This window comes from Styela clava, chromosome 2 (genome assembly GCF_964204865.1).
Source record: "Styela clava chromosome 2, kaStyClav1.hap1.2, whole genome shotgun sequence".
Taxonomy (NCBI): domain Eukaryota; kingdom Metazoa; phylum Chordata; class Ascidiacea; order Stolidobranchia; family Styelidae; genus Styela; species Styela clava.
In genome coordinates this window covers 14,050,377-14,076,091 of record NC_135251.1, presented here as the reverse complement: position 1 = coordinate 14,076,091, position 25,715 = coordinate 14,050,377, and the positions used below count along the sequence as shown (strand labels likewise).

The following is a 25,715-nucleotide window of genomic DNA, read 5'->3' as shown; positions in this document are numbered from 1 at the left end:
GCAGTGCGCAAAAAATGGAGCTTATGAAACAAGTCCTGCCTCAAATTTGATGGAACAATCAATTGGATATGCGATTCCTCCGATTTACAATCAGGAATCCAACGACGATAGAGAAGTCCATTATCTACAAAAATCAAGTCCCACTGCGACATTAAACGTTTGGTCACTGTTGATTCAGGCATGTATTCTTGAATGTCAGGTTTCTGAGCAGTAAGTTGTTTCCATTTCAAAACAGCAGAAATATCTGGATCTTCACTTTGCCAAGATTTAATTTGCTCATCCGTGTAGGTATTTAACCAATTACAATCGGAACAGTCTGACGATGATTGACCGGGCTGTTTTGATATTGCACTTACAATAACCTTACTCACAGCCACATCACCATTGGTACCACAATCAGAACAATCTTCTCGCTTGCATTTGCGAACTTGGCGTGACAATCCATCAGCATTGCCATGTTTCACGCCAGGTCTGTGTTCAATCTTAAAGTCATAAGCGCCAAGTGTTAATATCCATCTTGCTAACATTCCTTGAGGTTCACGAAAATTGATCAACCATTTCAGAGCAGCATGATCTGTGCGAATTCTGAACGGTCTCCCGAGAAGAAAATGACTGAAGTGACGAACAGCCCACACCACAGCTAATAGTTCCCGGTGTGTAGCACAGTATCTACGTTGAGACTTGGACATAGTCTTACTGGCATAAGAAAGTACACGTTCATTGTCGTCCTGAACTTGAGATAACACTGCACCAATCCCAAAACCACTGGCATCAGTATCCAATACAAATTCGCCGATTGTCCTCGGAAAGCTAAGAATTGGGGCAGATGTCAGACAATGCTTCAAAGTTTCAAAAGCCTCTTGACATTCAGTACTCCATACAAAGGAAATATTCTTCCTGGTCAATCGAATAAGAGGTCCAGCAATTGTTGAATAATCTTGAACAAACTTCCGGTAGTAGTTCGCTGTGCCTAGAAAACTACGAATATCGCTGACAGAATTTGGCGTTTTCCATTCTTTAATAGCCGCAACATTTCCAGGGTCGCAACAGACACCGTCAGATGAAATAAGATAACCAAGATAAGAGGTGCTCCGACGGAAAAGTTTACATTTCGAGGGCTTCAAGCGTAAACCGGCACGGCGAAGTCTTATAAAAACTTCCCGAAGATTTGAGAGTGCCATTGAGAAATCACTACCATGAGCCAAAACATCATCAAGAAAATTGAAACACCCGTTCCACAGGAGATCACCAAGGATATTGTCCATCATCCGTTCGAATGTTGCGGGAGCATTAGCCAAACCGAAGGGCATCACTACAAAGTGAAAATGACCACGGCCTGGGATACTGAATGCTGTCTTTTCACGGTCTGCAGGGTCAACCTCCACTTGCCAATACCCGCTTGCGAGATCAAGAGTTGAGAACCATTGTGCTCCGTTCAAGGACTCAATAATATCCTCAATACGCGGCAAGGGATATGCGTCTTTGTATGTGACGTCATTAAGCAATCTAAAGTCCACACAAAATCTAGTAGAACCATCCTTTTTAGGAACTAGAACAATGGGAGAAGAATATGGGGAATCGCTGGGTTCTATGACACCCTGGGCCAGCATATTATCAACAGCTTCTTCGGCTATCTTCCTACGCGCCCACCCCATTCGGCGAGGAGCCTGCCGAATCGGCTGTGGTGTGGTTGTGATGATCCTATGCTTTGCTGCCGAAGTACGGCCAAGTTCACCATCTGGTCCTACAAATACATCATGGAATTCACAAATCAAGTTGACCAACTGTTCACGTTGACTCGGGGTTAGATCCTCAACGGAATTGACCATGTCATGTAGATGTTCTGGTAATTCAGAAGCTATAACCCGATTATCGGATTCGTCAACTTGAATTTGTGCTACAAGTTGAGGGTGTGCAATACCAATCAAAGATCCAGCCCTGATCTTAAGTTGTCTGCCTTTTTGGTTCACCGCTAGAACAGGAACAGTGGACTTTCCTGGATCCACTACAGAAGAAATCAGCTGAACGCCGTCGGCAAGGAAAGAAGAATTCAGCGGTTCAACAAGAGCAGCAACGTCAGACAAATTGCTTTTCGTCCAAGGACGACTAAGTTGTGCAGGGATAACAACCTTAGAATATGGCGGTATAGTAATATCTTCTCGAACCGTTACACGACAACACGGTACAGACTTTTCAGTAAACAGTTTGATTTCATGACCCTCTATCATCATGTGTCCAGATGATAAGTAAAGAACGCAATCATGTTCTCGGAGATAGTCCATGCCCAAAATACCATTAGACATACCTAGGTTGGCAACAACAACAGTGCGTCGCGATGCAAAAGAATCAATAGACAAATCAACTTCCAAAGTACCCAGTGGTAATAAATCATGTCCTCCCACTGCAACAAGAGATTCTTCGACCGGTGCTAATTGTGCTTCTTTCCCACCTATAGCCTCAAAGATGGAAATGTCGATCAGAGTAGTCATAGCACCACTATCTACAAGAAAATTGAACGGTTGATTGTTTACAAGTACCTTCGCATGCCAACTATTGTCATATTGCAAGGAACAAATATTCAGGTCTATATTCTGGTTCGTTGGTCCGTCATCAAGTAATAATTCAGCGGACACTGAGGACCTCAAGCCCGCTGAGTGTCGTTTAAATTTGCGGTCGAAGAGGAAGCAGCTGTTGCAGGATCAGCGGGATTCTGAAGATGTGGACAATCCCGTTTAAGATGACCAGTCTGCTTGCAATTAAAACATGCCTTGCAATCCCTGCCCCAATGACCATGTTTACCACAACGAGGACACGGGTTGCGTGGTACACCATCAAAATTGCGATTGTTGGCACGCGGTTTAACATATCCTATGATCTCATCCAGTTTTGCTACAAGTCGCTCAAAACTGCTCTCGAGAAACTGAAAAAGGTCGGTTTGCTGATTAGCTGCATCACCAGTGTTACTCTGTTTCACTACGGCAATGCGAGGTTTAGGCATGTCTCTTCTCTCAGAGTGGTTAGTATCAACAGAGTAATACAGCGTTGCAAGAGACAGTGCACTTTCAAAAGTATCAGGCTGTTGCATGGTAACATGTTTGATCATGCTTTCATCGGTTAAACCGGCGAGAAACTGCGATTTCAAAATATCATCTTGACCAGCAATATCAAGATTTGGGTAAGCAAGAATAACAAGCTCTTTCAATTTGTTACCATAATCCCGTGGCGCTTCATTTGGCTTAATCCTACGACAATGAAATGTAGTACGATATGAGCTCGCATTTCCGGCAGGTTTGAAATAATGATTAAAATGAGCCACAATATCCCGATAGCTAGTACGTTTCATATCTGGTAAATCTTTCAACACATTTAGAGCTTGACCTGTCATGCAAGTAGCCAATTCTAATCCCGCAGTGTCGTCATCCCACTGATTATAACTGGTAACCAATTCAAAATGGCATAAATAACTGGGCCACGTCATGACAGTGGATCCATCGAAATACATTGGCTTTTTGGCATTTCTTGCCATCATCGTAGCATTAGCTGTGCTATTGAGAACACTACGACTAACATTGGCATTTGAGACACTACTAGCGCTCACTGGAGGAGCTGATTGTGTAGCCACTGTAATCATTTTCGGCCTAGTACTAAGTTGCCTTCTGACATTTGTGCCCTCATTACCATTATCATTCAAAAAAGGAATTGTAGGTGCAAGGTTACTCACATGACCATTCTCCAAAAATTTCACCTCTAATGTCTGTGAGAACGCGTTCCGCTTCCCTTCTGGCTGTCCATCTTCTGATCCAAAATCAGAAATTTCATCATGCTTGAGAACAGGCGCTGCTTTTGGAACAACTGTTGCGGGTGTTGAAGTGATCAAGCTGACATCTGGGACATGTGACATGGGCTGCGTTTCTTCAGAATCAGCAACTTTTCCTGTTTTAACCACGCCAGAAATATCTTGCAGCATGTTGTAAACATGTTCAAAAGATGAGCCAATTTTCGCATTCTGGAGTTCAACTGATTCTAGTTGACTTCCAATCTGTTGCACACGACTGTCTATCAGTTGCAAACGACTGTCAGTCTCCTCTTGCTTTTCCAACATTTCCTCTTGTTTTTCTTCTGATTCCTTCAGTTTTGCCTTCAATACCTGTATTTGCAGATGCAAAAGTTCATTCTCCTCTTTGGCTTGCTTTGGTGCCGGTACAATCTTTCTTCTCTTAACCATTTTTCCAAAATATCAGGCAACCGCAATTGAAAAAAAATTCGGCAACCTCAAATGTCCAATATTGTCCAAATATTATCCGTCACAGACTAGCCTACCTAATCGGCTTAGTCTTAATAGTCCTTGTGTCAAATAATATATCCTGGCGTGTGCTCGCCAAAAATTCGTATATGTGGCGTACCAAAATTGATATCACCACTCAGGTTCTTTCTGCCAGCTTCTTGGACACTGAAGTTGCAATAGAGGTCGATCACAAAATAATCTTCTTGCGGTTCCAATTACAGCAGAGTAACTAAGTTAACTAACTAGATTAATTATACACCTGTAAGAACTTAATACAACCAAATACTCCAATCAGAAATACAATAAACAAATAAAAACATGAAAAACACAGTACAAATACCGTAGGATACATACGAAACAAAAAGATACGGAATTGGTCTATGACGTCACAGTCATGAACTATTTACTTATAATGGGATATTAAAAACCGGGTAAAACATACCTAGATATACATAAGAATAACTAGTATGACACTAAAGATACAACACAAATCCTATCTTATCGACAAACACGTAATATACATGGAAATACGCATAGAAATCACACAGGAAATAAACTGCGAAAGTAGACTAGTTACGGAAGTGGTAAATACAAGCTAACTAGTGAACAGAGCTATACCAAACTAGAGAAACAGTAAACCTGTACTACTAATATCATTTTACAACACGAATTACATAAAATTACGGCATTAAAACACTATAATAATAACCTAATACACAGAGGAAATATCTACACTACCGGCAGTCTGACAGACCAGCAGAAAGAGAATGTTACACAGCTGCTCACTAATGACTCAAGTGTTAAGAATAAATATTGACATACAAAATAAAACAGAGTTATAGACGTGGTCGTCTCACTCGCATCAAAACAACGAAGTGACAGAAACTTTGGTCACATGATCGAAACTTTGTCGAGAGCGGCGTGTGGGCCCGATTGAGTGCGGAAACAATTACCTGAACGATTCGTGGCGCTTAACTTGGGTAATTCCATCTTGTCACTATAGTTTAATTCCAGTTGAACGTTATATATTGATGTCAGAGATCTCCATCTTTCTAGCATGAAATTGGCAAGTCTACTTTCATTCCTGTGAATCCACAAAGTGATTTATAGTCACTTTGTGAATCCCCAGAGCATAATACTGCAGTAGTAAACTGTCCAACTTGTGGTGAAATTTTGAATCTATCCAACAGGAAGTTAGCGAAACTAGTCTGATGTAATCCCATCAAGGCACAGTATAGTGAGTCGCTTGTTCGGATAATCCTATTGTAACTCAATGATAGTTTAGGTAAATTACCATAGTATTAGAATTTCGAATATTTCATTTTTACCACATGAAGGTAGTGAGTTTATAGACTATTTATATTCCTGTATTTAAGGTCAAGAGTGTTGGTTAATACTGCTGTACTGTGTTAAGAATAAGTTCTAAAGTTTGTGATATATTATACATACAGACATAACTGTTATATTCGTACTTCTGTACTTGGGTACTTTTATTGAGCACAGAAGTAAAACTAAGCGAATTTGAGTTAAATATATATCGTTAAACATAGCCCACTAGCAGAAGTTTATAGCTTAGTTTTTAATATTTTACAAAGAAAGACATTACTCGGAAGTTCATTATAATCTGTGCTTTATGTGCAAATCTAAATTTCCAATCAAATAATGCTACATCAAAGCTAAGTTTTCATATCAAGCTCAGTCCTTCGTCCAGTTTTCTTTTCTTATTACAAAGTTCTTGTTTCAACATTCTTATTCTATCATCAATTTCTTGCAATGTGAAATCCCTTTGATCAGTTTTTCCATGTCTCGCCAACATATTTTCAGAAACTGTCGTAGAATCTTGCTTGGCGCCAACAAAATATTCCGGTGATGCACCTTCAATTGCGAGAACTCTATTTTCCAGGTTTTTCAATCTCCCATATATATCAGATGACTGGCCTATTATAAGGTTAAATTTGTAAAATATTACCAAGAGATCAAGACTAGAAAAGGTTTGCTAAATTACCTAAAGGATCGAGCGTTGTATCAGTGCATTTAACAATTTTTAATTCTGCATTTCCTCATGTGAGCTTTAACAGCAACTGATTTCTTTCTGTGTACTTTACAAGGAAAAACGTGGGGCACATACCCTAGTGGTAGAAGCGTTCGACCCAACTATGATGGTACCGAATCTTAAAATTTCATACCCAGCACCTTACCCAGGGTGTACTAGATTAGGTAGGATTCCGGTCTTCCCAAACTATGGTAGCTACTTGCCTAGCGGGGCAGATCGAATATATGAAAAAGTGCACTAAATATAAGAAACTGCAGCAAATATTCTCAATCCTGTAAACTGATACACAAATGTAGCTAAACATTCAATAAATATGTGAGATATATCCACTAGACTCACCAGAATCCACCTGTAAATGAGATTCTAAATTTTCTAATCTTTCTGCTACAGGTTGAGGTATATTCAATGTTTGTGCTTTTCTTGGGATTGGTTTATTTGTCGTTGGTTCTCTCCATAAGCCTTGTGATGTTATACGAAGTTGTGGACCTTCTGTATTCATTGCTTTACTCACTGAATAAAACAAAGCAGATATAAAAACTATAATGCTTAGAAGGTATATTCTAAACTGATATGGGTAAATTTTAAGGATGATCAATGGTGCTGTTAGCTATTGTCATTTCCTGACACTGTTGGATATGGAAATGCCATTAGATATAGGTTCATGCTAATAATAAATTTATTTCGACTTCATAATCAGCATAACAATAAAATGATTGATAAAAACAAATAAATTAAAACTGATTATGAAATTGAGAGAGCAAACAAAACCTTAAACAAGGTTTAAAACGTACAGAATGTATATAATATGGAAGATTTTGCCACGAAGAAGTGGTACGTGTTCACTCACCTAAAAGGCTAAGACTTAAAGCAGGTTATAGTGGGTGTTAGACTTAACTACGTATGGTGGGTGGCATTGCGGGTTAATATCACGGGTTCAAATTCCGTACCCATCACCTCACCGGTGTAATAAACTGGGTAGTCAAAAAGGGTGCTGTCCTTCCGAGCTATAGTAGATTCTTACCAGGCACTGGTTGCTTGCACAGAGGCTTATTAATCCATCAAATAAAAGCATGAGGGTTAAAGCAGTCAATATGTTGAGGTTGCATTTTGCTGGTAGGAGTAATTTTCAACACAAGATCCTGAGAAAACCTCACTCTAATAAAGTTCATACAATGGCAGATGGCATATAACTCATTACTCATACTCATTTGGCTGGTAGCGGTTACAGCATAAGATTGTGGAAGAACTCCACATCTAATAAAGTTAACACAATTGCAGACGGCATTTAATAATCTACGAGCACTCGATAAATTCCAATTGACAGATGGGATTCTAAAAAACCAAGGGTGTGATAACAGGAATATTCCTGATCTAGGCCTTGATTACTAAATTGATTGCAATAACAGATAGCGTGAATATTACCTTGCATGTGTGATGAATGAAAACTTCTGGGTTTGTAGCATGCATTTGTCCTTGCACATCCTGCATTTGTGCTAAAAATGTATGGCAAGACCTATTAAATTATACACATGATAACAAAGAATACTGTATCATTAGTAATGAAAGTGCATTGTATACCTTGCAGAACCAACATCACAAAATTCTTTTACATTCTGTTCATCGACTACATTTTGTGCATGTGACATGAAAGCACGGATTCTTTCATTCAGCTGCAAAACATTTTTGAATGTTGGATATATTGTACAAAAAATTGATTAATATATGTTTATGCTCGTGGGGTGAATTTGTAAGATGCATAAAAAGGCAATCGATGAGTTCAGAAGGGTAACAAGGAGGCAAAAGCATCCACTTCAACCATACGATTTTCATATTTATCCTTGGGGACGGAAGCCCATAAGACAGAGTAATCGTACCACAGCCTTTTACGCATAATTATTGCCATGGGATTTGAACCCATGCAGTGAAATCATAGCTGTGAAGCCTGTGATGACAAGCGATTCCTAATGCTTAACACTCTCATCCCAATCTGGCTATGTTTCTTTGTAGTAACTATCGAATAACTGACGAAACTACTAACCAGCAGCCAAATTATAAGTTTATATATTACCTGTTGGTTACTTGCAGTAATTTGCACAACAGCAGAATCTACTTTTCTAAGTGCCTCTTCTTTTTTCTTTTGCTCAGCAGCTAAAGTCTACAACACAGAGGTAAATTCATAAAAAATACATACATAGATATGCAATTGAAAATCGCTTGATATTGGATTAAAGCGCTAGGTTATATTGAATTTTATAAAATGAAAATTAAGCTTGCCTATAAAACACTGAAATCAAATCTGTAGCTTATGTGAACTTACTGAAAGACATTTTGACAATCGTAATAGAGATTCTGTAACGGCCTTCGAATCTTCATTACAGTTTGTTTTGTCATATTCAACTCTGGATATTTTGTGCTGTCGATAAAATATAAAACTTCATGTTCTTCATGCTCAGGAAAGGTGTAATTTTGGGATTAAGTTTTAAAATACTAGTCATCTATGTATGAAACACTCATACTCACACGCACAAAGTTCAAGTGTTCAATTGTCAGATAAATTTTCTTCATTTTTGTATAAGTAATTAAGAATTGGTCCTGTTTTTTGGTAGCCCTGCATCACCACGAAGAAGTTCTCAATATATCTTAACCAGGTTTGTTGTTTTTTAATCAGTAAATGTATTTTTATTTCTATTTAGTACATCCGTGGGGCCAAATATATGATACCGATAAATTCCTCTTTGCAACTTTATACTTTATGGACACATTATATATATATTTATGTTCGTTATACTAAACTAAAGCAACGCCTCTTGTGCAGTATATGGTTATGTGTGGATATGGAGGGGCAGTTATTTATGCTGGTCTTTTTAACGATCAGGTTGATTAATATGGAAAGTAATTGCATTGTGTGATCTTTATTAAGGGATTTTCAATAGTATCCAAATTCATACCTAAGCACTTTAAAATAACATTATGCGATGAAAATTAGCGATATATATATATATGCTATAATCGCTGTAATAACGCTATAATCTATTCTTTATTTATCATAACTGGAATTTTTTAAAGGGCGGATATAGCGGATTCCGACTATTCATAACGAGAATAAAACACATAATGTTGATGAGGAATACACACATTTGCATTTATAAACTTCGAGATATTGAAGTAATGGCATACTGAATGCTATAATAACATAACTAGCTACTGCATTCATTGCAGTGTTACCCAGAATAAACTAGCACCAATTTTGAATCAAAATACGTGAATTCTATTTCATTCAACAAAACTCGGAATGATAATTGATGTTTGCAGTTTACTTGGTCAGACAAGGTTTCAACAAATTGTTATAAAAACAAACAGATTACATATCAATTCGAGATGAGCACTTTGCTTCAATCGTAAATATATATTACTACGCTTCAATATATAATATATTATATTATTCTTGGTTGTTATCAAAATATAAACACATGATCTCCAGTCTATATGATGATATGGCGCAGTGATGTAGTAGGAATGATTTTTCGCGTTTATGGGGTTTTAGGCACTTGTTTATGCGTTCTACAGCAGCTTCAGTTATGAACTGTCATCGTTCCATACTGACAAATTTTCGTTGGCGTGTTTGTTGCGCTAGTTCTTCTTGTATATTCCTGTTTGTAAACTAATCGGCATGCGTCAAATGACTGCGATATATTTCTGATTGTAAACCTTGGCCTTGTTCTTATATATGATATCTCTTTTGTTTGTCTCTTTACTTTTTGTGTTGCTTTGATTTATGTCAGAGAACCGAAATAAAATGATTGATTGAATTCACTGACAGGCCATCTATGTAAGTAGGTTTATTTGCCTCAAAAATAGAACAGTATCTCCATAATAATTAAACAGTAAAACACAGACGGGAATACATGTTCAAGACCTTACTGGCCTAAGACACAGATGTGCGACATCCACCCCTACTAACAATTATAACAGCAGTTTAGGACTGCTGCGTTATAAAAGGACAACAACAATACATGTTATATAAGCATATATACATGTTATAGAAGCAGGTTTCCAAATAATCGATGTCTTTAAGATCCTACAAAGACAGGTATGAATAATTCTGTGTTAAGAACTCATTTACGATGAACTAGAAATACCGTGTATTAAGTAGAATATATTCTTGAAAAATGGAGAGGGTTCTCTAATTCTTATGATGTCACAAGTTTCCAACCTTTTCCGGGTTAGGCCATAATTTATTTCTGAATTTTCTTATTCAGTTCTATTGCGAGTTCGGGAACTGTTCGTGTTAGCCAAGTGAATATACTCCCTGTCCATAAGTTTCCGTCACTTTACACAATTTGATGTGAAGTAGGCGAACAAAATTAGTTACCTCCATATCAGTACACATACTTCTGAAGCGCCTAGAATTGTTTCCGTTATTTCTTCAATCTTTAAAAGACCCTCGTTTATTATGGCTTTTCCAAATTTATGATGTTGCATTAATATCCGTTACTATAATACCAGTAAAACTACACCATATACAAAGTTGTATTTCCTCCCCGAAAACAGCAAAATTCCTACCTGGTTGTGAACCCCTGCTTAATATGCCTTGTTACTCTAAAAATCTTGAAGTGTCCTTTTTCAAAATCATTTCAACATCACAATCTAGAGAAACAGACAATTTATTGCAATATTAAAAAAAAACTACAATAGGGAGGCGGGGGGGGCTCCTGGTTTGGCAACTCAGTCACTGAAAACAATCGATGGATCTAACATCTGAGCACGTTATACTTGCAATTTTCCACGCTTCAGCAATGTTGGACGACTTACTTGCCATTTTTCTGAAGTTCATTGTAATTTGTGATAAACGTGCAAATCTAAATTTCCAATCAAATAATGCTACATCAAAGCTAAGTTTTCATATCAAGCTCAGTCCTTCGTCCAGTTTTCTTTTCTTATTACAAAGTTCTTGTTTCAACATTCTTATTCTATCATCAATTTCTTGCAATGTGAAATCCCTTTGATCAGTTTTTCCATGTCTCGCCAACATATTTTCAGAAACTGTCGTAGAATCTTGCTTGGCACCAACAAAATATTCCGGTGATGCACCTTCAATTGCGAGAACTCTATTTTCCAGGTTCTTCAATCTTCCATATATATCAGATGACTGGCCTATTATAAGGATAAATTTGTAAAATATTACCAAGAGATCAAGACTAGAAAAGGTTTGCTAAATTACCTAAAGGATCGAGCATTGTATCAGTGCATTTAACAATTTTTAATTCTGCATTTCCTCATGTGAGCTTTAACAGCAACTGATTTCTTTCTGTGTACTTTACAAGGAAAAACGTGGGGCACATACCCTAGTGGTAGAAGCGTTCGACCCAACTATGATGGTACCGAATGTTAAAATTTCATACCCACCACCTTACCCAGGGTGTACTAGATTAGGTAGGATTCCGGTCCTCCCAAACTATGGTAGCTACTTGCCTAGCGGGGCAGATCGAAGGGCATATCGAATATATGAAAAAGTGCACTAAATATAAGAAACTGCAGCAAATATTCTCAATCCTGTAAACTGATACACAAATGTAGCTAAACATTCAATAAATATGTGAGATATAACCACTAGACTCACCAGAATCCACCTGTAAATGAGATTCTAAATTTTCTAATCTTTCTGCTACAGGTTGAGGTATATTCAATGTTTGTGGTTTTCTTGGGATTGGTTTATTTGTCGTTGGTTCTCTCCATAAGCCTTGTGATGTTATACGAAGTTGTGGACCTTCTGTATTCTTTGCTTTACTCACTGAATAAAACAAATCAGATATAAAAACTATAATGCTTAGAAGGTATATTCTAAACTGATATGGAGAAATTTTAAGGATGATCAATGGTGCTGTTAGCTATTGTCATTTCCTGACACTGTTGGATATGGAAATGCCATTAGATATAGGTTCATGCTAATAATAAATTTATTTCGACTTCATAATCAGCATAACAATAAAATGATTGATGAAAACAAATAAATTAAAACTGATTATGAAATTGAGAGAGCAAACAAAACCTTAAACAAGGTTTAAAATGTACAGAATGTATATAATATGGAAGATTTTGCCACGAAGAAGTGGTACGTGTTCACTCACCTAAAAGGCTAAAGCAGGTTATAGTGGGTGTTAGACTTAACTATGTATGGTGGGTGGCATTGCGGGTTAATATCACGGGTTCAAATTCCGTACCCATCACCTCACCGGTGTAATAAACTGGGTAGTCAAAAAGGTTGCGGTCCTTCCGAGCTATAGTAGATTCTTACCAGGCACTGGTTGCTTGCACAGAGGCTTATTAATCCATCGTATAAAAGCATTAGGGTTAAAGCAGTCAGTATGTTGAGGTTGCATTTTGCTGGTAGGAGTAATTTTCAACACAAGATCCTGAGAAAACCTCACTCTAATAAAGTTCATACAATGGCAGATGGCATATAACTCATTACTCATACTCATTTGGCTGGTAGCGGTTACAGCATAAGATTGTGGAAGAACTCCACATCTAATAAAGTTAACACAATCGCAGACGGCATTTAATAATCTACGAGCACTCGATAAATTCCAATTGACAGATGGGATTCTAAAAAACCAAGGGTGTGATAACAGGAATATTCCTGATCTAGACCTTGATTACTAAATTGATTGCAATAACAGATAGCGTGAATATTACCTTGCATGTGTGATGAATGAAAACTTCTGGGTTTGTAGCATGCATTTGTCCTTGCACATCCTGCATTTGTGCTAAAAATATATGGCAAGACCTATTAAATTATACACATGATAACAAAGAATACTGTATCATTAGTAATGAAAGTGCATTGTATACCTTGCAGAACCGACATCACAAAATTCTTTTACATTCTGTTCATCGACTACATTTTGTGCATGCGACATGAAAGCACGGATTCTTTCATTCAGCTGCAAAACATTTTTGAATGTTGAATATATTGTACAAAAAATTGATTAATATATTATGTTTATGCTTGTGGGGTGAATTTGTAAGATGCATAAAAAGGCAATCGATGAGTTCAGAAGGGTAACAAGGAGGCAAAAGCATCCACTTCAACCATACGATTTTCATATTTATCCTTGGGGACGGAAGCCCATAAGACAGAGTAATCGTACCACAGCTACTCGTCCATGACAGGTATGGAATTAATTAGTCAGGTTTTTGAACTTGATGATGGAGGAAGTTGCAACTGAACAGTGGGTATGTGAACCGCTCTACGATGGTGAAGAATCCAGCAATCCTTTTACGCATAATTATTGCCATGGGATTTGAACCCATGCAGAGAAATCATAGCCGCGATGACAAGTAATTCCTAATGCCTAACACTCTCATCCCAATCTGGCTATGTTTCTTTGTAGTAACTATCGAATAACTGACGAAACTACTAACAAGCAGCCAAATTATAAGTTTATATATTACCTGTTGGTTACTTGCAGTAATTTGCACAACAGCAGAATCTACTTTTCTAAGTGCCTCTTCTTTTTTCTTTTGCTCAGCAGCTAAAGTCTACAGCACAGAGGTAAACTCATTAAAAATACATACCGGTATATATATAGATATGCAATTGAAAATCGCTTGATATTGGATTAAAGCGCTATGTTATATTCAATTTTTAAATTTGAAAATCAAGCTTGCCTATAAAACACTGAAATCAAATCTGTAGCTTATATGAACTTACTGAAAGACATTCCGACAATCGTAATAAAGATTCTGTAACGACCTTCGAATCTTCATTACAGTTTGTTTTGTCATATTCAACTCTGGATATTTTGTGCTGTCGATAAAATATAAAACTTCATGTTAAATATATCCAAACAATTTAGTAAACATTTAAAGTAAAATAGTCATTCTTGATATCTTTTGGTCTCTCTCTTTTTTCAGTACCTCTGTTAAAAATGTGTTGATGTGCATCAAAGCCCTGTCAATTATGTCACATTGGTCTGACTCCATTTCCATTCAACAGATGTTCGTAACCTTTACAGTATTAGAAAAAATATAGTAAGCATCAATCATGTACTATTTGAAAATTTATCCCAATTTAGGCAAACAGAAGATACCTATATAAGTATATAGTGCGAGTGTGATAGTCTGGTGGCTGAGCCATCTGTCCTAACTGGCTGGCATTGTAAGTTTGAGATCTCAGGTAAAGCATAAATTACATAAATTTTGAACAGAACAGCTCAGTTGTACAAATATACCAGCTCCTAACATTTTACTGTCATTAGTGGCTGAATTTGTATGCATCAAAAGTGTGGAAAAGACATAAAAATACACAGAAGAAGCAGTCCTAGCTATCATATTTCATGACTTTGCCTGAAATATTTAATAATCAGAATACAAAATATATAAACTTTAATCTTCTGTGCAAATTAAGAGAAAACTATAACTGGAAAATGTTTCAAAAAACCTCCAAAGTAAGTTTGCATGCTGTACTATGAACTCTAAACCGAAACGGGTTTCTAAGCCAGTTATCATACTCTTTCCATTCTTAACAATTCCATCTTCATTTTCATGGCAATAAATTTGATTAATAGTCTACAAATATCTGAATATATACATGCAGTCTATGCCTCAACAGTTTGTTTCCATTTCAGTCAGCACCGCAATACTGCATGCAATTTACTTTTTAAGAAATAAAAATGAAACAAAATTCAATAATAAATAAATGTAAATTCAAACATTCATTAAGTACCTCCTTTAATCCTTCATCACACATACATACGGTATTTTTGAAAGTGTGATTAAATTCCAATAAAGAAATACACAAATATTATAAAAATTCGTGTGAAATATTTAGAATCTCCAATTTTTCGAATGGGTAATTTTCCGCTACTCACCTCGTTTGGATGCACGTGATACTTTTGTACGTCACGTGAAGTAAACACACAATAATTTGAAACGTCAAAACCTGACACAGAATATTCCCCTTTTCTTATGTACTTGTTATTGAGAAACAATTCGATTGCCTTTTTCCTTTCTCGCATCAAAACAACGAAGTGACAGAAACTTTGGTCACATGATCGAAACTTTGTCGAGAGCGGCGTGTGGGCCCGATTGAGTGCGGAAACAATTACCTGAACGATTCGTGGCGCTTAACTTGGGTAATTCCATCTTGTCACTATAGTTTAATTCCAGTTGAACGTTATATATTGATGTCAGAGATCTCCATCTTTCTAGCATGAAATTGGCAAGTCTACTTTCATTCCTGTGAATCCACAAAGTGATTTATAGTCACTTTGTGAATCCCCAGAGCATAATACTGCAGTAGTAAACTGTCCAACTTGTGGTGAAATTTTGAATCTATCCAACAGGAAGTTAGCGAAACTAGTCTGATGTAATCCCATCAAGGCACAGTATAGTGAGTCGCTTGTTCGGATAATCCTATTGTAACTCAATGATAGTTTAGGTAAATTACCATAGTATTAGAATTTCGAATATTTCATTTTTACCACATGAAGGTAGTGAGTTTATAGACTATTTATATTCCTGTATTTAAGGTCAAGAGTGTTGGTTAATACTGCTGTACTGTGTTAAGAATAAGTTCTAAAGTTTGTGATATATTATACATACAGACATAACTGTTATATTCGTACTTCTGTACTTGGGTACTTTTATTGAGCACAGAAGTAAAACTAAGCGAATTTGAGTTAAATATATATCGTTAAACATAGCCCACTAGCAGAAGTTTATAGCTTAGTTTTTAATATTTTACTATCGGTTTCTTGGAAGAGAGAGAAGACTTCAAGTTGTAGTGCTGTTGTGGTTACTGCAGTGCGAACAGTTTCCCATTTTCTGCTTTGAAGAGATATGTTCTTCAAGCAACTCTATCTATTGTTATGGAAAAACTTTACTATTCGTCGAAGACATCTCGTGAGTACTTCTGATTCATTGATCACAGTATAGGAATATGCAAATACAACTGTCTGACTGTAAGTGTTGAAATAATTTGACTGCATGATTAAATTGTATCATTATGTGAAATCATCCTCTGCTCTCAAGGATGGGAACAGATAATGAAAAAAATGAAGTGTGAACATCATTGTGGAATGCTAAAAAGTATACTAAAGTTGCTCCCCATGAATGTTACGGACCTGTGCAGGCTCGAGTGTCGAGATACGCTTATCACCGAGCACAGTTATTACTTTAATAGAACATAAGGATCGATTGCGAAATATTACAATATTACTCTGGTTAAACATAATTTAATCATAGATTTCATGGCCCTAAAAGTGATGTGTTTTTGAGGGAAATATCCGGCATCCGACGAGTATAGCTAGGTTTTGTACCGATTGCACCACATGTACATATGCTAGTAAACAAGACATCCATGACCAGAAATGACTGTATGCCTGTTAAATATTTATTTCTCATCTATTGTTTGATGTTATTACAATGTTTGAACCTTATATATCGTCTCATTAGCTATTATGCTTATAAACTCAATGCAGTGTCAGTACTTTAATTCCTTTTTTAAAAGCAATCCTGAATATGTCGACTTAAATTTCACTATACCTCTCACTGTTTCAGGTTCGAACTATCATTGAAATACTATGGCCAATACTACTATTCTCAATTTTGATTGCTGTCAGATTAACTCAACCAGCAGAAAGATTACAAGAATGTATGTAATGTTATCTGTGCATTCCCTGTTTTATGTGATTGTTATTACCATAATATTTGTTAATGATAGTTTTTCATGAATTAAATGCAGGTAAAAGTACCTAATGTTCTTGAAACAGATTTCGTAACCGAAAACCTTTAATTTATGGTTGAAATGTTTATTATGGTAGACTACAAATAGAAGGTGAATGGGCAGACATCTAATTAGGAGCCATGCATGTATCCAGTTCAATTCACTACAGTTTTTTTCATGCCCTTTTCTCCGAAGAAGGTCTTGTACAAATGCCCACTGATATCTAACGATATGTAAGGAGCTACTATTTTTGCAAAGATTTCGAATTGGAATTTTTTTAGTTTGGCTTCGCTTATCCAATTTATTTCACCCTGGGTAAAGGAGTAAGCACAGGATTCGTGGGATTTGAACCCAAGATGTGCAACCTGCAATGCCAAGACAGTTAGTTAAGCAACGCTTCAAATGCTAGGCCAGGGGTTCTCAAACTTTTGGCGTTGCGGAGCCCTTGAAAAGGTTGACTAATATTCACGGAGCCCCATAATAAATGTTAAAATTGTTACTTTCCGATTAATATTCCTGAGTAAGTTAAACGTACTTTTACTCAATTTAAATACTAAACACTTTTATTAGGGTCAATAGAAGTCATAAATAAATCTCGTGGGGAATTATGAGTTCAATGTGAAAAACATGTTACCATATTATAATCATCGGCGACGAAATGCTAAAAATAATAGTTAATAAAGAGGTAAATAAGCAATTCAAATTTCTTGTTTAAAAAGCGGCATTCTAAAATATTAGAACTAAAACTTAAAATGGAAGATAACACCATAAGTTTTGTTTCAGCAGACTCACGTCAGAATAAAAACGCTGTTATAGACATCGTACATCATAAATTTGGTGTTATGTTAGGTTTTCGGTTATTCATCGTAGTAACTGCGAAATTGAAACACAGTCAATTAATTATGCGCGCGGTGTACTATTTTTCCTTTCTGAAACTACCGACAGAGCCGCATGCACTAAAATAAATTTCAATCGTTTGTATTTTGCCAAGACCTTGTGATTTTTCAAACGGCGACATCTTGCTTAAAAATAATCTCGAGTGCGAAAGGACAAATCAAGTTTAACAAATCCCAAGATCACAAAAATACGACTCCAATTTATTTATAGTTAGCAGTTTATCACGCAGTTTATATTATTTTAGAATAGTATTTTATCATTTTAGTAATCCTAATAGTAATTTCGAATCGAACGTGAGTAACGATGAGCACAACTAAATTATTACGACAAGACACTTTAGAATTTAGATGCTCGCATCGGTCATGAATTGAATATTTTACGGAACAGAAATCTCGTTATCCGTTTTTTTTTTAATTGCCAAGAATGTTGCGCGTAAATTTCCGATTCCAATTTTGAACCTCCTCCCTCTTAAAAATCTTGGCTGCGCTCCTGCTTATAAAAATAATGTCATTTTTTAATTCCGCCCCTTTGCCATATTTCGACGCTATATTGTTGTCAAATTTCATCAAAGCTGTTATTGCTTCTAGGAACAGTTTTAAATTAGCCAAGTCAGTATTTTGAAAAGTAATCGAATAGCTCGCGGAGCCCCTGGGTTACTCTCGCGGAGCCCTGGGGCTCCGTACGGAGCACTTTGAGAACCTATGTGCTAGGCCACCGCACCATAGTTAAAAATAAGCAAGAATTTTTCCGAGTTTCAAATGTTTGTTATAAAAAATGTAATATATACAGGTAATTATTCAAAGCTGAAATTAATCATCTAATTCAATAATTGTATTGTTTTTTTTTATTATAAGGTCACTATCCAGCAAGAGCACTACCGTCAGCTGGTGTTTTTCCTTGGATACAAACTATGTTTTGCAATCTTGACAATCCATGCTTTCATGTTCCTGTAGCATCAGAAACACCAGGACAAATTAATGAACCATTCAACAGTACCACAGGGTAAGTGGAGAAATCTTTTTGTGAACTCGTGTCAACTCAGAATACCTAGATTCCTTGTTTAATTCTCGAATTTTTTTGGACCTTTTTGCTCGATCGGATGTTTTTATGTATTGCTTCTCACCTAATTCCTGACAATTACAATTTTTGTTGTCTTGTGACAAACTGGAAGCATTTTAGATACAATAATTCTAGTATCCTTGATTATTTCGGGAGACTTTATATGTAAAATGTTGAACAACTTTCCAAAATTTACCTGTATTCTATGATGGTAAATATTTACTTTTCCAGCCTCACAGGGGGATTAAGCAATGTTTTAACAACAATAGAGGAGGAAACAACAATATTCACTAATCCTGATGCTTTTGTCCAGGATATAACAATTTTACAAACAATGATAAATGAAATTGCTAGAGAGGATTCTGAAATCAAAGGTAAAAATGGGTCGTTTATTTATAAAAGAAACCACAAATGGTAGCTTTTTTTAGATATTGTTAGATATATGTTTTGCTTATGCAGGGTCTTGTTCGGTGCAGACAATGTGAATGAGCGTGGCACGAGAAATCATTTGACAGAGTTCGATCTTATTAATGAATGTTTTCTCAGTAATCTGTATATGAATATTTATTTTTAAGATATTTCTCTTCTTACAGCTACTATATCAAGTTTAATGGGAGATAGTGGAGCGACCAAAACTGCATTGATAAATATTGGATTGAGCAACGATCTTGCAGATACAATATTGCAAAGTAAATTGAACATGTACCAGGTAACATCTTTTTATTTTTAGTAAATATTCTAAGATTGGATATTTTTACCATTTATGTGGTATTAGTTATTTAGTTTCCCATATGAATATTGCAGTATTTACAATCTGAAAGTCTGTAAATAAATCTGACTTTTTGCTTTTTGTTTAGGTCGCTCAATTAAACAGTAATTCGGATAAAAAGTCATTGGTTTGTAATGTTACTGAACTTTCTGCTGCAATAACTATACCTGGCACAGCTCCATTGACTGTTAATGAGACTTCAGCACAACTCTGTGCTCTCAACAGCTCACAGCAAGATGCAATGTGGAATGAACTACAAAGTGGGGTCGATTTGAACAAGTTTTATGAGACTGAGGTATGTTCACTACTCACTTCCCAATTTTTCATAGTAATGTATATTTTTTTTTTAAATGTTTTAAAATTTTTTCAAAAAGCTGTTGTTTTGGTGCTCTATGTTAGATTGAAGAATATTTTTGTATTACAGACTAGCAAATAATGAATTATTTTCAAATAAACTACCAGTACCACACTGGCTGTATTTCTTTGCTGTATTGTTTTGGTGCTGCCATTGTCATGGTTTCTTCGACATTTTAGTTTTTATGTCACCATTATAATCTGGGATATTTATAGTTTGTGTATTCCTATAACCTGGTTGTGTGTAACAACTGTTAGTCATGCTGTATGTTTGTCATTTGTAGTTTGTTAACTTCAAAATAAAGTCAGCTTTCCATAATTTATTGAATTCTTTATTTAAAAGAATTTATAATAAGGCAATGGGTATTGTTATTTAAGAATAGTTGTATAGTTAAATCAGTGAAGACATGGGTCATATAAATATTGCTGATGTAAATTTCTGAACGAGCATAATGTTAAGAATACCAAAAATGCGAATCATGGAAATATTTTATGGAATACACCTGTATGGGTCATCAAACTATATATGATATAGTAAATTCCTTTTGCAAAATTGCAATATTTAAAATTTTGTGACTTCAGAAACACCTTGTGTTTGTGTATAAATATATTAATCTATTGATTTATTTTTAACAAAGGGTCAAGATCTTCTGATACAAGCAGGTACTGGCAGTGGTTTAAACACAGCAGATCTTGCCATTTTCGTTGCTTTACGTCTACCTCAATTAAATCAAGAGTTACAGAAAGTTCTTGCAGCTATGACCGACCTAATGTCTTCATTAAGTCCAGATGGCAGTGGTAATATATTCACTTCGGCTATTGGATATGATTTAGCATCGAGACAAGGATTTGCGGTTCGTTCATTTGTTTGTATAAATTGCTTTATGAAGGGTTACAACTTACAATTACAATTGTTGACTCCAATCATGGCTTTGTGCGGGGATTTTAGTTTCACAATAAACTGTTTAAATGGGAAAAAGACATCTAGACAGAGGAAGACAATATACTTGACTTTAAAAGTATGTTCATGACTAGACACTCAACTGTTTGAGCCTAGTTAATATGTGAAGTTGGGTTAAAAATTGGTTAAAAGCAAAATATCAAAATTTCTTGAATTATCTTCATAAATCAGCTATTTCATATTATCATATTTCATTAATATTTTTTTCTCTTTCATTTCACCATAAAGTTAACTTCAAAAAACTTCTAACAGTTTCGGCCACTAGACTAATATAATCATTTTCCATCTAGAAAATTAGAATTAGTTTCAAATTTTATTTCTCTTATTGCTAAATTTATTAAATAAGATTTTCTAATCTACAGGATTTCTGTGGTCATCCATACCCCAAAGAGTCAATTGGTCAAGCAGCTTTGGGAGGAATATCTGAACTTGTGTTTAGATTAAATGATAATTCGTGAGTTTCAATATTTTTTATGATCATTGTATTTCATTTTCTTTTATGTTTTTTCTCAGATATTCGCGCATTTAAGTGTTGACGTCAAAGTATATGCTTATTAAAATGAAAGAATCATCACAGACTGCAGCTCCCGATGTTCACTGTCTGTATACCTATTAGCAAAAAAATATCATATTTCCGAAGTTTTTTTTTTCAAAAACCTCAGTTTTGTGGAATTCACTACTTAGTAGCTGTTTTTCTAATCAATTGACATCAACTCCTTTGACTCTTGTGTCATTTGGTATTCTGTCATATTCAGTAGGGCGCAATTCTACGCTATATGATTTAGGATTATTCATTGTTCCCTCGTAGCTCTTGGCATTTTAGTAGTCACCAGAAGTTCAGAAACTTCGCCCAGAGATCAACCTTTTTATATGTCTGAGTGAGTGTCTGTGATCTTGCATTGAGTATAAAATGAAATGGTAATTCATGAATCATGATTTCGTTCTTCAGGGGAGCTACTTGTAAATATGATTATTCTGATTTTAAATAAATACCTAGAGCAATTATGAAAACAGTATTTGGATAATATTTGATAATTACAACTACTTTCTTTTTCCAGTTCTAGTTCAGACTTCTGCACTAATTTAATCACAACTTTTGAGTCAAATGAAGAACTTGGGTTTGCTTGGTCCGTTTTAAAACCTGTTCTTTTTGGTGAGTGCATTTTTCACTTGTGTATCAAATTTTAATGCTTTTATTTATTGTTGCATTTTATATATTCATACTTAATAAGTCAAAATTATCGTATTTGTAGTCAAATCACATTTTGATCACTTCTTTATTTTCACTCACTGCGACTTCATTTTGGAAAAATCAAAATCTTCTCAATCAAAATGGTTTAACCTGCTTTGTCATCAAAGTTAAGCATTCAAGTATTATTTTCAGGCAAAATTCCATTTTCTCCTGATACCAATATTACAAGGGATATCATGAGTCGAGCCAACGGGACATTTGGTGCAATCGCTAACCTTGACTCTCTTACTCTACAATGGATCGAAAAAACTGGACCTGAGTTATATGATTATTTACAAAATGATCCAACAGTTGCTCTGTTTCGGGTAGGTAATGCTATTCTTGTTAGCAACCTAATATATCATTAGGAATTAACCATAATACTAAGTGGAGCCAAATTGAATAATTTAGAATATCCATTTGTAGGTAAAATTGCCAATCAGTTGTCGTTGAAATTTTCATTTTAAAATAGTATTTTAATATCCACTCTGTGGGGTTCTCTCCCATCTGTTTTTCGACAAGTGCGGTTCTCTTATTTTCATAACTCGCTTCTAAAGAGTGTCATCACTTGTGGCACCCTAGTTTTACAATTAACGCTCCTTTCAAAAGGTATTATATGCTCCATGTTCAAAAATAAGAAAGCCAATAAATGTGTTACGGTCATAGCATGAAACGACTCGCATGTTTATGACCATGTTCTTGTAAACCCGCATGACCAAAATTAAAAATAAATTAGAGAGAATCACATCTATTGAGAAACAAACATTCTGTTCCAAACTTTATGAATTTACATGTCTTGTGGTCTATGTGTGTAGTTCGTCTGACTGTTCACCCACTTTCAGGTTACGCCAACTTGACTATCAATAAGTTACTATTTATACAACATTTGTTTATTCACCGATAACACTACAGTATATCTATCCAATAGAAGACCATTTGTATTTACTTGTGTTAAACGATTTATAAACAGACCATCCTCGATGCGGACTTGGGTTCAACTGGTGTTATTGACATATCAGAATCTCAACTCACGTTTTTACGAGCTTTTCTATCAAACAATGAAACATCAAATGTTAACGGCACAGTCACATGGAAACAACTTTACAATCAACTCAACGTCGGCATTCTCTTAGTTCATAAGGTTTGTTTAAAAATTGATGTTTTTCATTTTTATAAACAAGGTGACCGGAAAAAATCAAACCATAAATTTCTTGATCACTTCTACGCCAATCAAGTGAATTACGGTATTTAATTTTGCCTACACTTTAACTTCTGTTTGAGAATGATTGTACCCAAAAGTTTCTGTAATTTTGAACTCCTTGCACTAAAGCTATGTTTTTTTCAAAATATGTTTCAAATGACCTAGGTTCTGTTTTTTTGGTTACGCTGTTTATGCTTATGGTGTGGGATTTTTATAGAATGTTAAATATAAAGTTTATTCAATCTTTGTATGAGATTTTATTAAATTTTAATTTTTTTTTTTGCATATCAATAATAAATCTGGTATCCATAATTATGGTTAATGAATTTGTTGTAAACAGCGTAGGAACGAAAGCTTCTATTCTGAAATCTCATCTGTTTACTGCCCGTGCTCGGCAAATAAATATTTGTGCCAATACTTTTTTGTGTCAATTCTCTTATATGCATCGATTGTATCTCATAACCAAAAGTTTTTTGAATAAGTAAACACATTGGTGTAAAATTATTTTTTAGTACGAAACAAATACATCTTTAGAATATCTGTATATGAAATATGTTGAAACAATGAACAAATCTGATATACTGTAGTTTGCCAAAATCTTGGCTAATATTTTTAAAGTTTGTACTTTTCTCATCACACCTTAAATCATGAGTTTTACTAACTATTTATAGTGTACGTTGTTAATATAATATTCAGAACAAAGACGACAAAGTAATCTCAGACCATTGTTTGTACTTGTTGCTATTTGGTTCGGGTGTCCAAACCTTTATTTGCTTATTACGTACAAAGTTTGTCTTGTGACTTAGCGTTTTTTAACACTTATCCTGAAACTGAAATCAAATAATATTATTCCATTTATGTAATCTTATTGCGCTGTAAATTTAATGAACAAAAGACTATTATGAAGGCTATTATGAAATCATTGAAATATTAAGATAGGTTATTCCAGTATTTTGACCGAGAGTAACCTTTTTAGTGGTCTCGCTGATATTTGGCATTCGTATCAATATCTAAGTGGCGACCTTTGTCACTTGATTGATCAATACGTTTTTTGAATAGTGATACTAAAATATCACTTCTGATCAGTAAGAAATTCCATTTCCCCTTTTTTAAATCTTTTTGGTACTGAATACTGGTTTTGATATTGCAAAATCTAGCACAATGATCTCATATATGGCGTTAGTTTTGCTAAAATCCCCTGTTATTAGAGAATTGATATGTTTATACATTGAACAGGTTTCAATTTATTGTAAATAAATAAAAAAAATTATGCCTCAGGCTAGAATAATACCTGTAGCAAGTATCACATGAATTTTCGTCTTTTGAATCTGTATATAGAATATTACAAAATGAAAATGTTCAATAAATCATTCAGTCTTGTTATTTTTACAACGAATCACTTGAAAAATATGAAACAAACAAAAGGATATTTTGGATTTACAATTAGTGTATGCTCTTTCATTAGTGCAAGAAACAAAGCCGGTCCAATAGTTTATTTCTAACATAGATACTCGATGAAATATTCTTGAGTATAAAATGGAATCAAATACTTTTTCAAACCCAACTAAATATACAAGGTGTTTATAAAGTCCTGTTGGCCATTCCAATTATTATTATTATTTTATTATTAAGTTATTTCGTAATACAATATATCTTTCTTCACCTGATTTGTTTTATTTTAATCAGTGTATATTCAAGATTTAAATTTTTTATTACCCCTGTAACAAACCAACAAACTATATATTATGTAGTATCATGTTGTTCCCTTTGCAGTTTAGAAAATTCCAAAACTTGAACACACAAGTTCGTGCATCTGAAACAAATAACTGGTTAAATATCTCTTAACCGACATGGACTCATTGGACTGGTATTCAAATGAGACTCTGTGGTTACTACAAACAAAAAACACTTTTTAAATTGTCATCTTCAATGGAATTTTATTGGTTTTCTGCAATCCAATATTCATGATTACTTTTCTACAAGTGTAATGGAAAAAACATCAGAACTTGTCATGGAAAAATGAAAAGCAATATGTATTCACAGTTGTCCTAACCTACTGATGCAAAACATTGCATACAAATGCTTCAAATAAAGCATGATTTGGTTGGCAACAGCCTTTTATAGCCATGGTATATATTTATCCAAGGTTAAGATTGGCCAGTACATGAGTAATTGT

General features: G+C 35.1%; 2 protein-coding genes across 6 annotated transcripts in view; one reads left to right on the top strand and one right to left on the bottom strand.

Annotated features, from left to right (window-relative positions):
• Positions 1-5,887: 5,887 nt before the first annotated feature.
• Positions 5,888-15,718, bottom strand: LOC120336666 (MAP3K12-binding inhibitory protein 1-like). 4 transcript variants are annotated; one of them, XM_078119667.1, is made up of 8 exons: positions 15,212-15,718; positions 14,259-14,348; positions 8,656-8,751; positions 8,407-8,493; positions 7,917-8,008; positions 7,761-7,831; positions 6,678-6,848; positions 5,888-6,223 (listed from the first exon to the last, which is right to left on the bottom strand). In XM_078119667.1, the coding sequence occupies exons 2-8, from the start codon at positions 14,328-14,330 to the stop codon at positions 5,970-5,972; spliced, it is 843 nt and encodes a 280-aa protein (XP_077975793.1). In that variant the 5' UTR covers positions 14,331-14,348; positions 15,212-15,718; the 3' UTR covers positions 5,888-5,969. The 4 variants fall into 4 exon arrangements, with proteins under 4 accessions (XP_077975793.1, XP_077975784.1, XP_077975787.1 ...); XM_078119658.1 differs by lacking the exons at positions 5,888-6,223; positions 6,678-6,848; positions 7,761-7,831; ... (1 more) ...; positions 8,407-8,493; positions 8,656-8,751 and adding exons at positions 9,081-11,492; positions 11,959-12,129; positions 13,035-13,105; ... (1 more) ...; positions 13,794-13,880; positions 14,053-14,148 and having other exon boundaries at positions 15,212-15,642; XM_078119661.1 differs by lacking the exons at positions 5,888-6,223; positions 6,678-6,848; positions 7,761-7,831; ... (2 more) ...; positions 8,656-8,751; positions 15,212-15,718 and adding exons at positions 9,081-11,492; positions 11,959-12,129; positions 13,035-13,105; ... (2 more) ...; positions 14,053-14,148; positions 15,067-15,206.
• Positions 15,719-15,959: 241 nt separating this feature from the next.
• Positions 15,960-25,715, top strand: part of LOC120335282 (phospholipid-transporting ATPase ABCA1-like) — a 38,943-nt gene continuing 29,187 nt past the window's right edge. For both annotated transcript variants that reach the window (XM_039402769.2, XM_039402768.2), the window contains exons 1-11: positions 15,960-16,244; positions 16,902-16,995; positions 18,819-18,966; positions 19,255-19,397; positions 19,617-19,732; positions 19,881-20,087; positions 20,785-21,000; positions 21,470-21,561; positions 22,166-22,260; positions 22,492-22,664; positions 23,309-23,479. In XM_039402769.2, the coding sequence (XP_039258703.2) occupies positions 16,182-16,244; positions 16,902-16,995; positions 18,819-18,966; positions 19,255-19,397; positions 19,617-19,732; positions 19,881-20,087; positions 20,785-21,000; positions 21,470-21,561; positions 22,166-22,260; positions 22,492-22,664; positions 23,309-23,479 (1,518 nt within the window). In that variant the 5' untranslated portion in view covers positions 15,960-16,181. The remainder of the gene's footprint in view (positions 16,245-16,901; positions 16,996-18,818; positions 18,967-19,254; positions 19,398-19,616; positions 19,733-19,880; positions 20,088-20,784; positions 21,001-21,469; positions 21,562-22,165; positions 22,261-22,491; positions 22,665-23,308; positions 23,480-25,715) is intronic.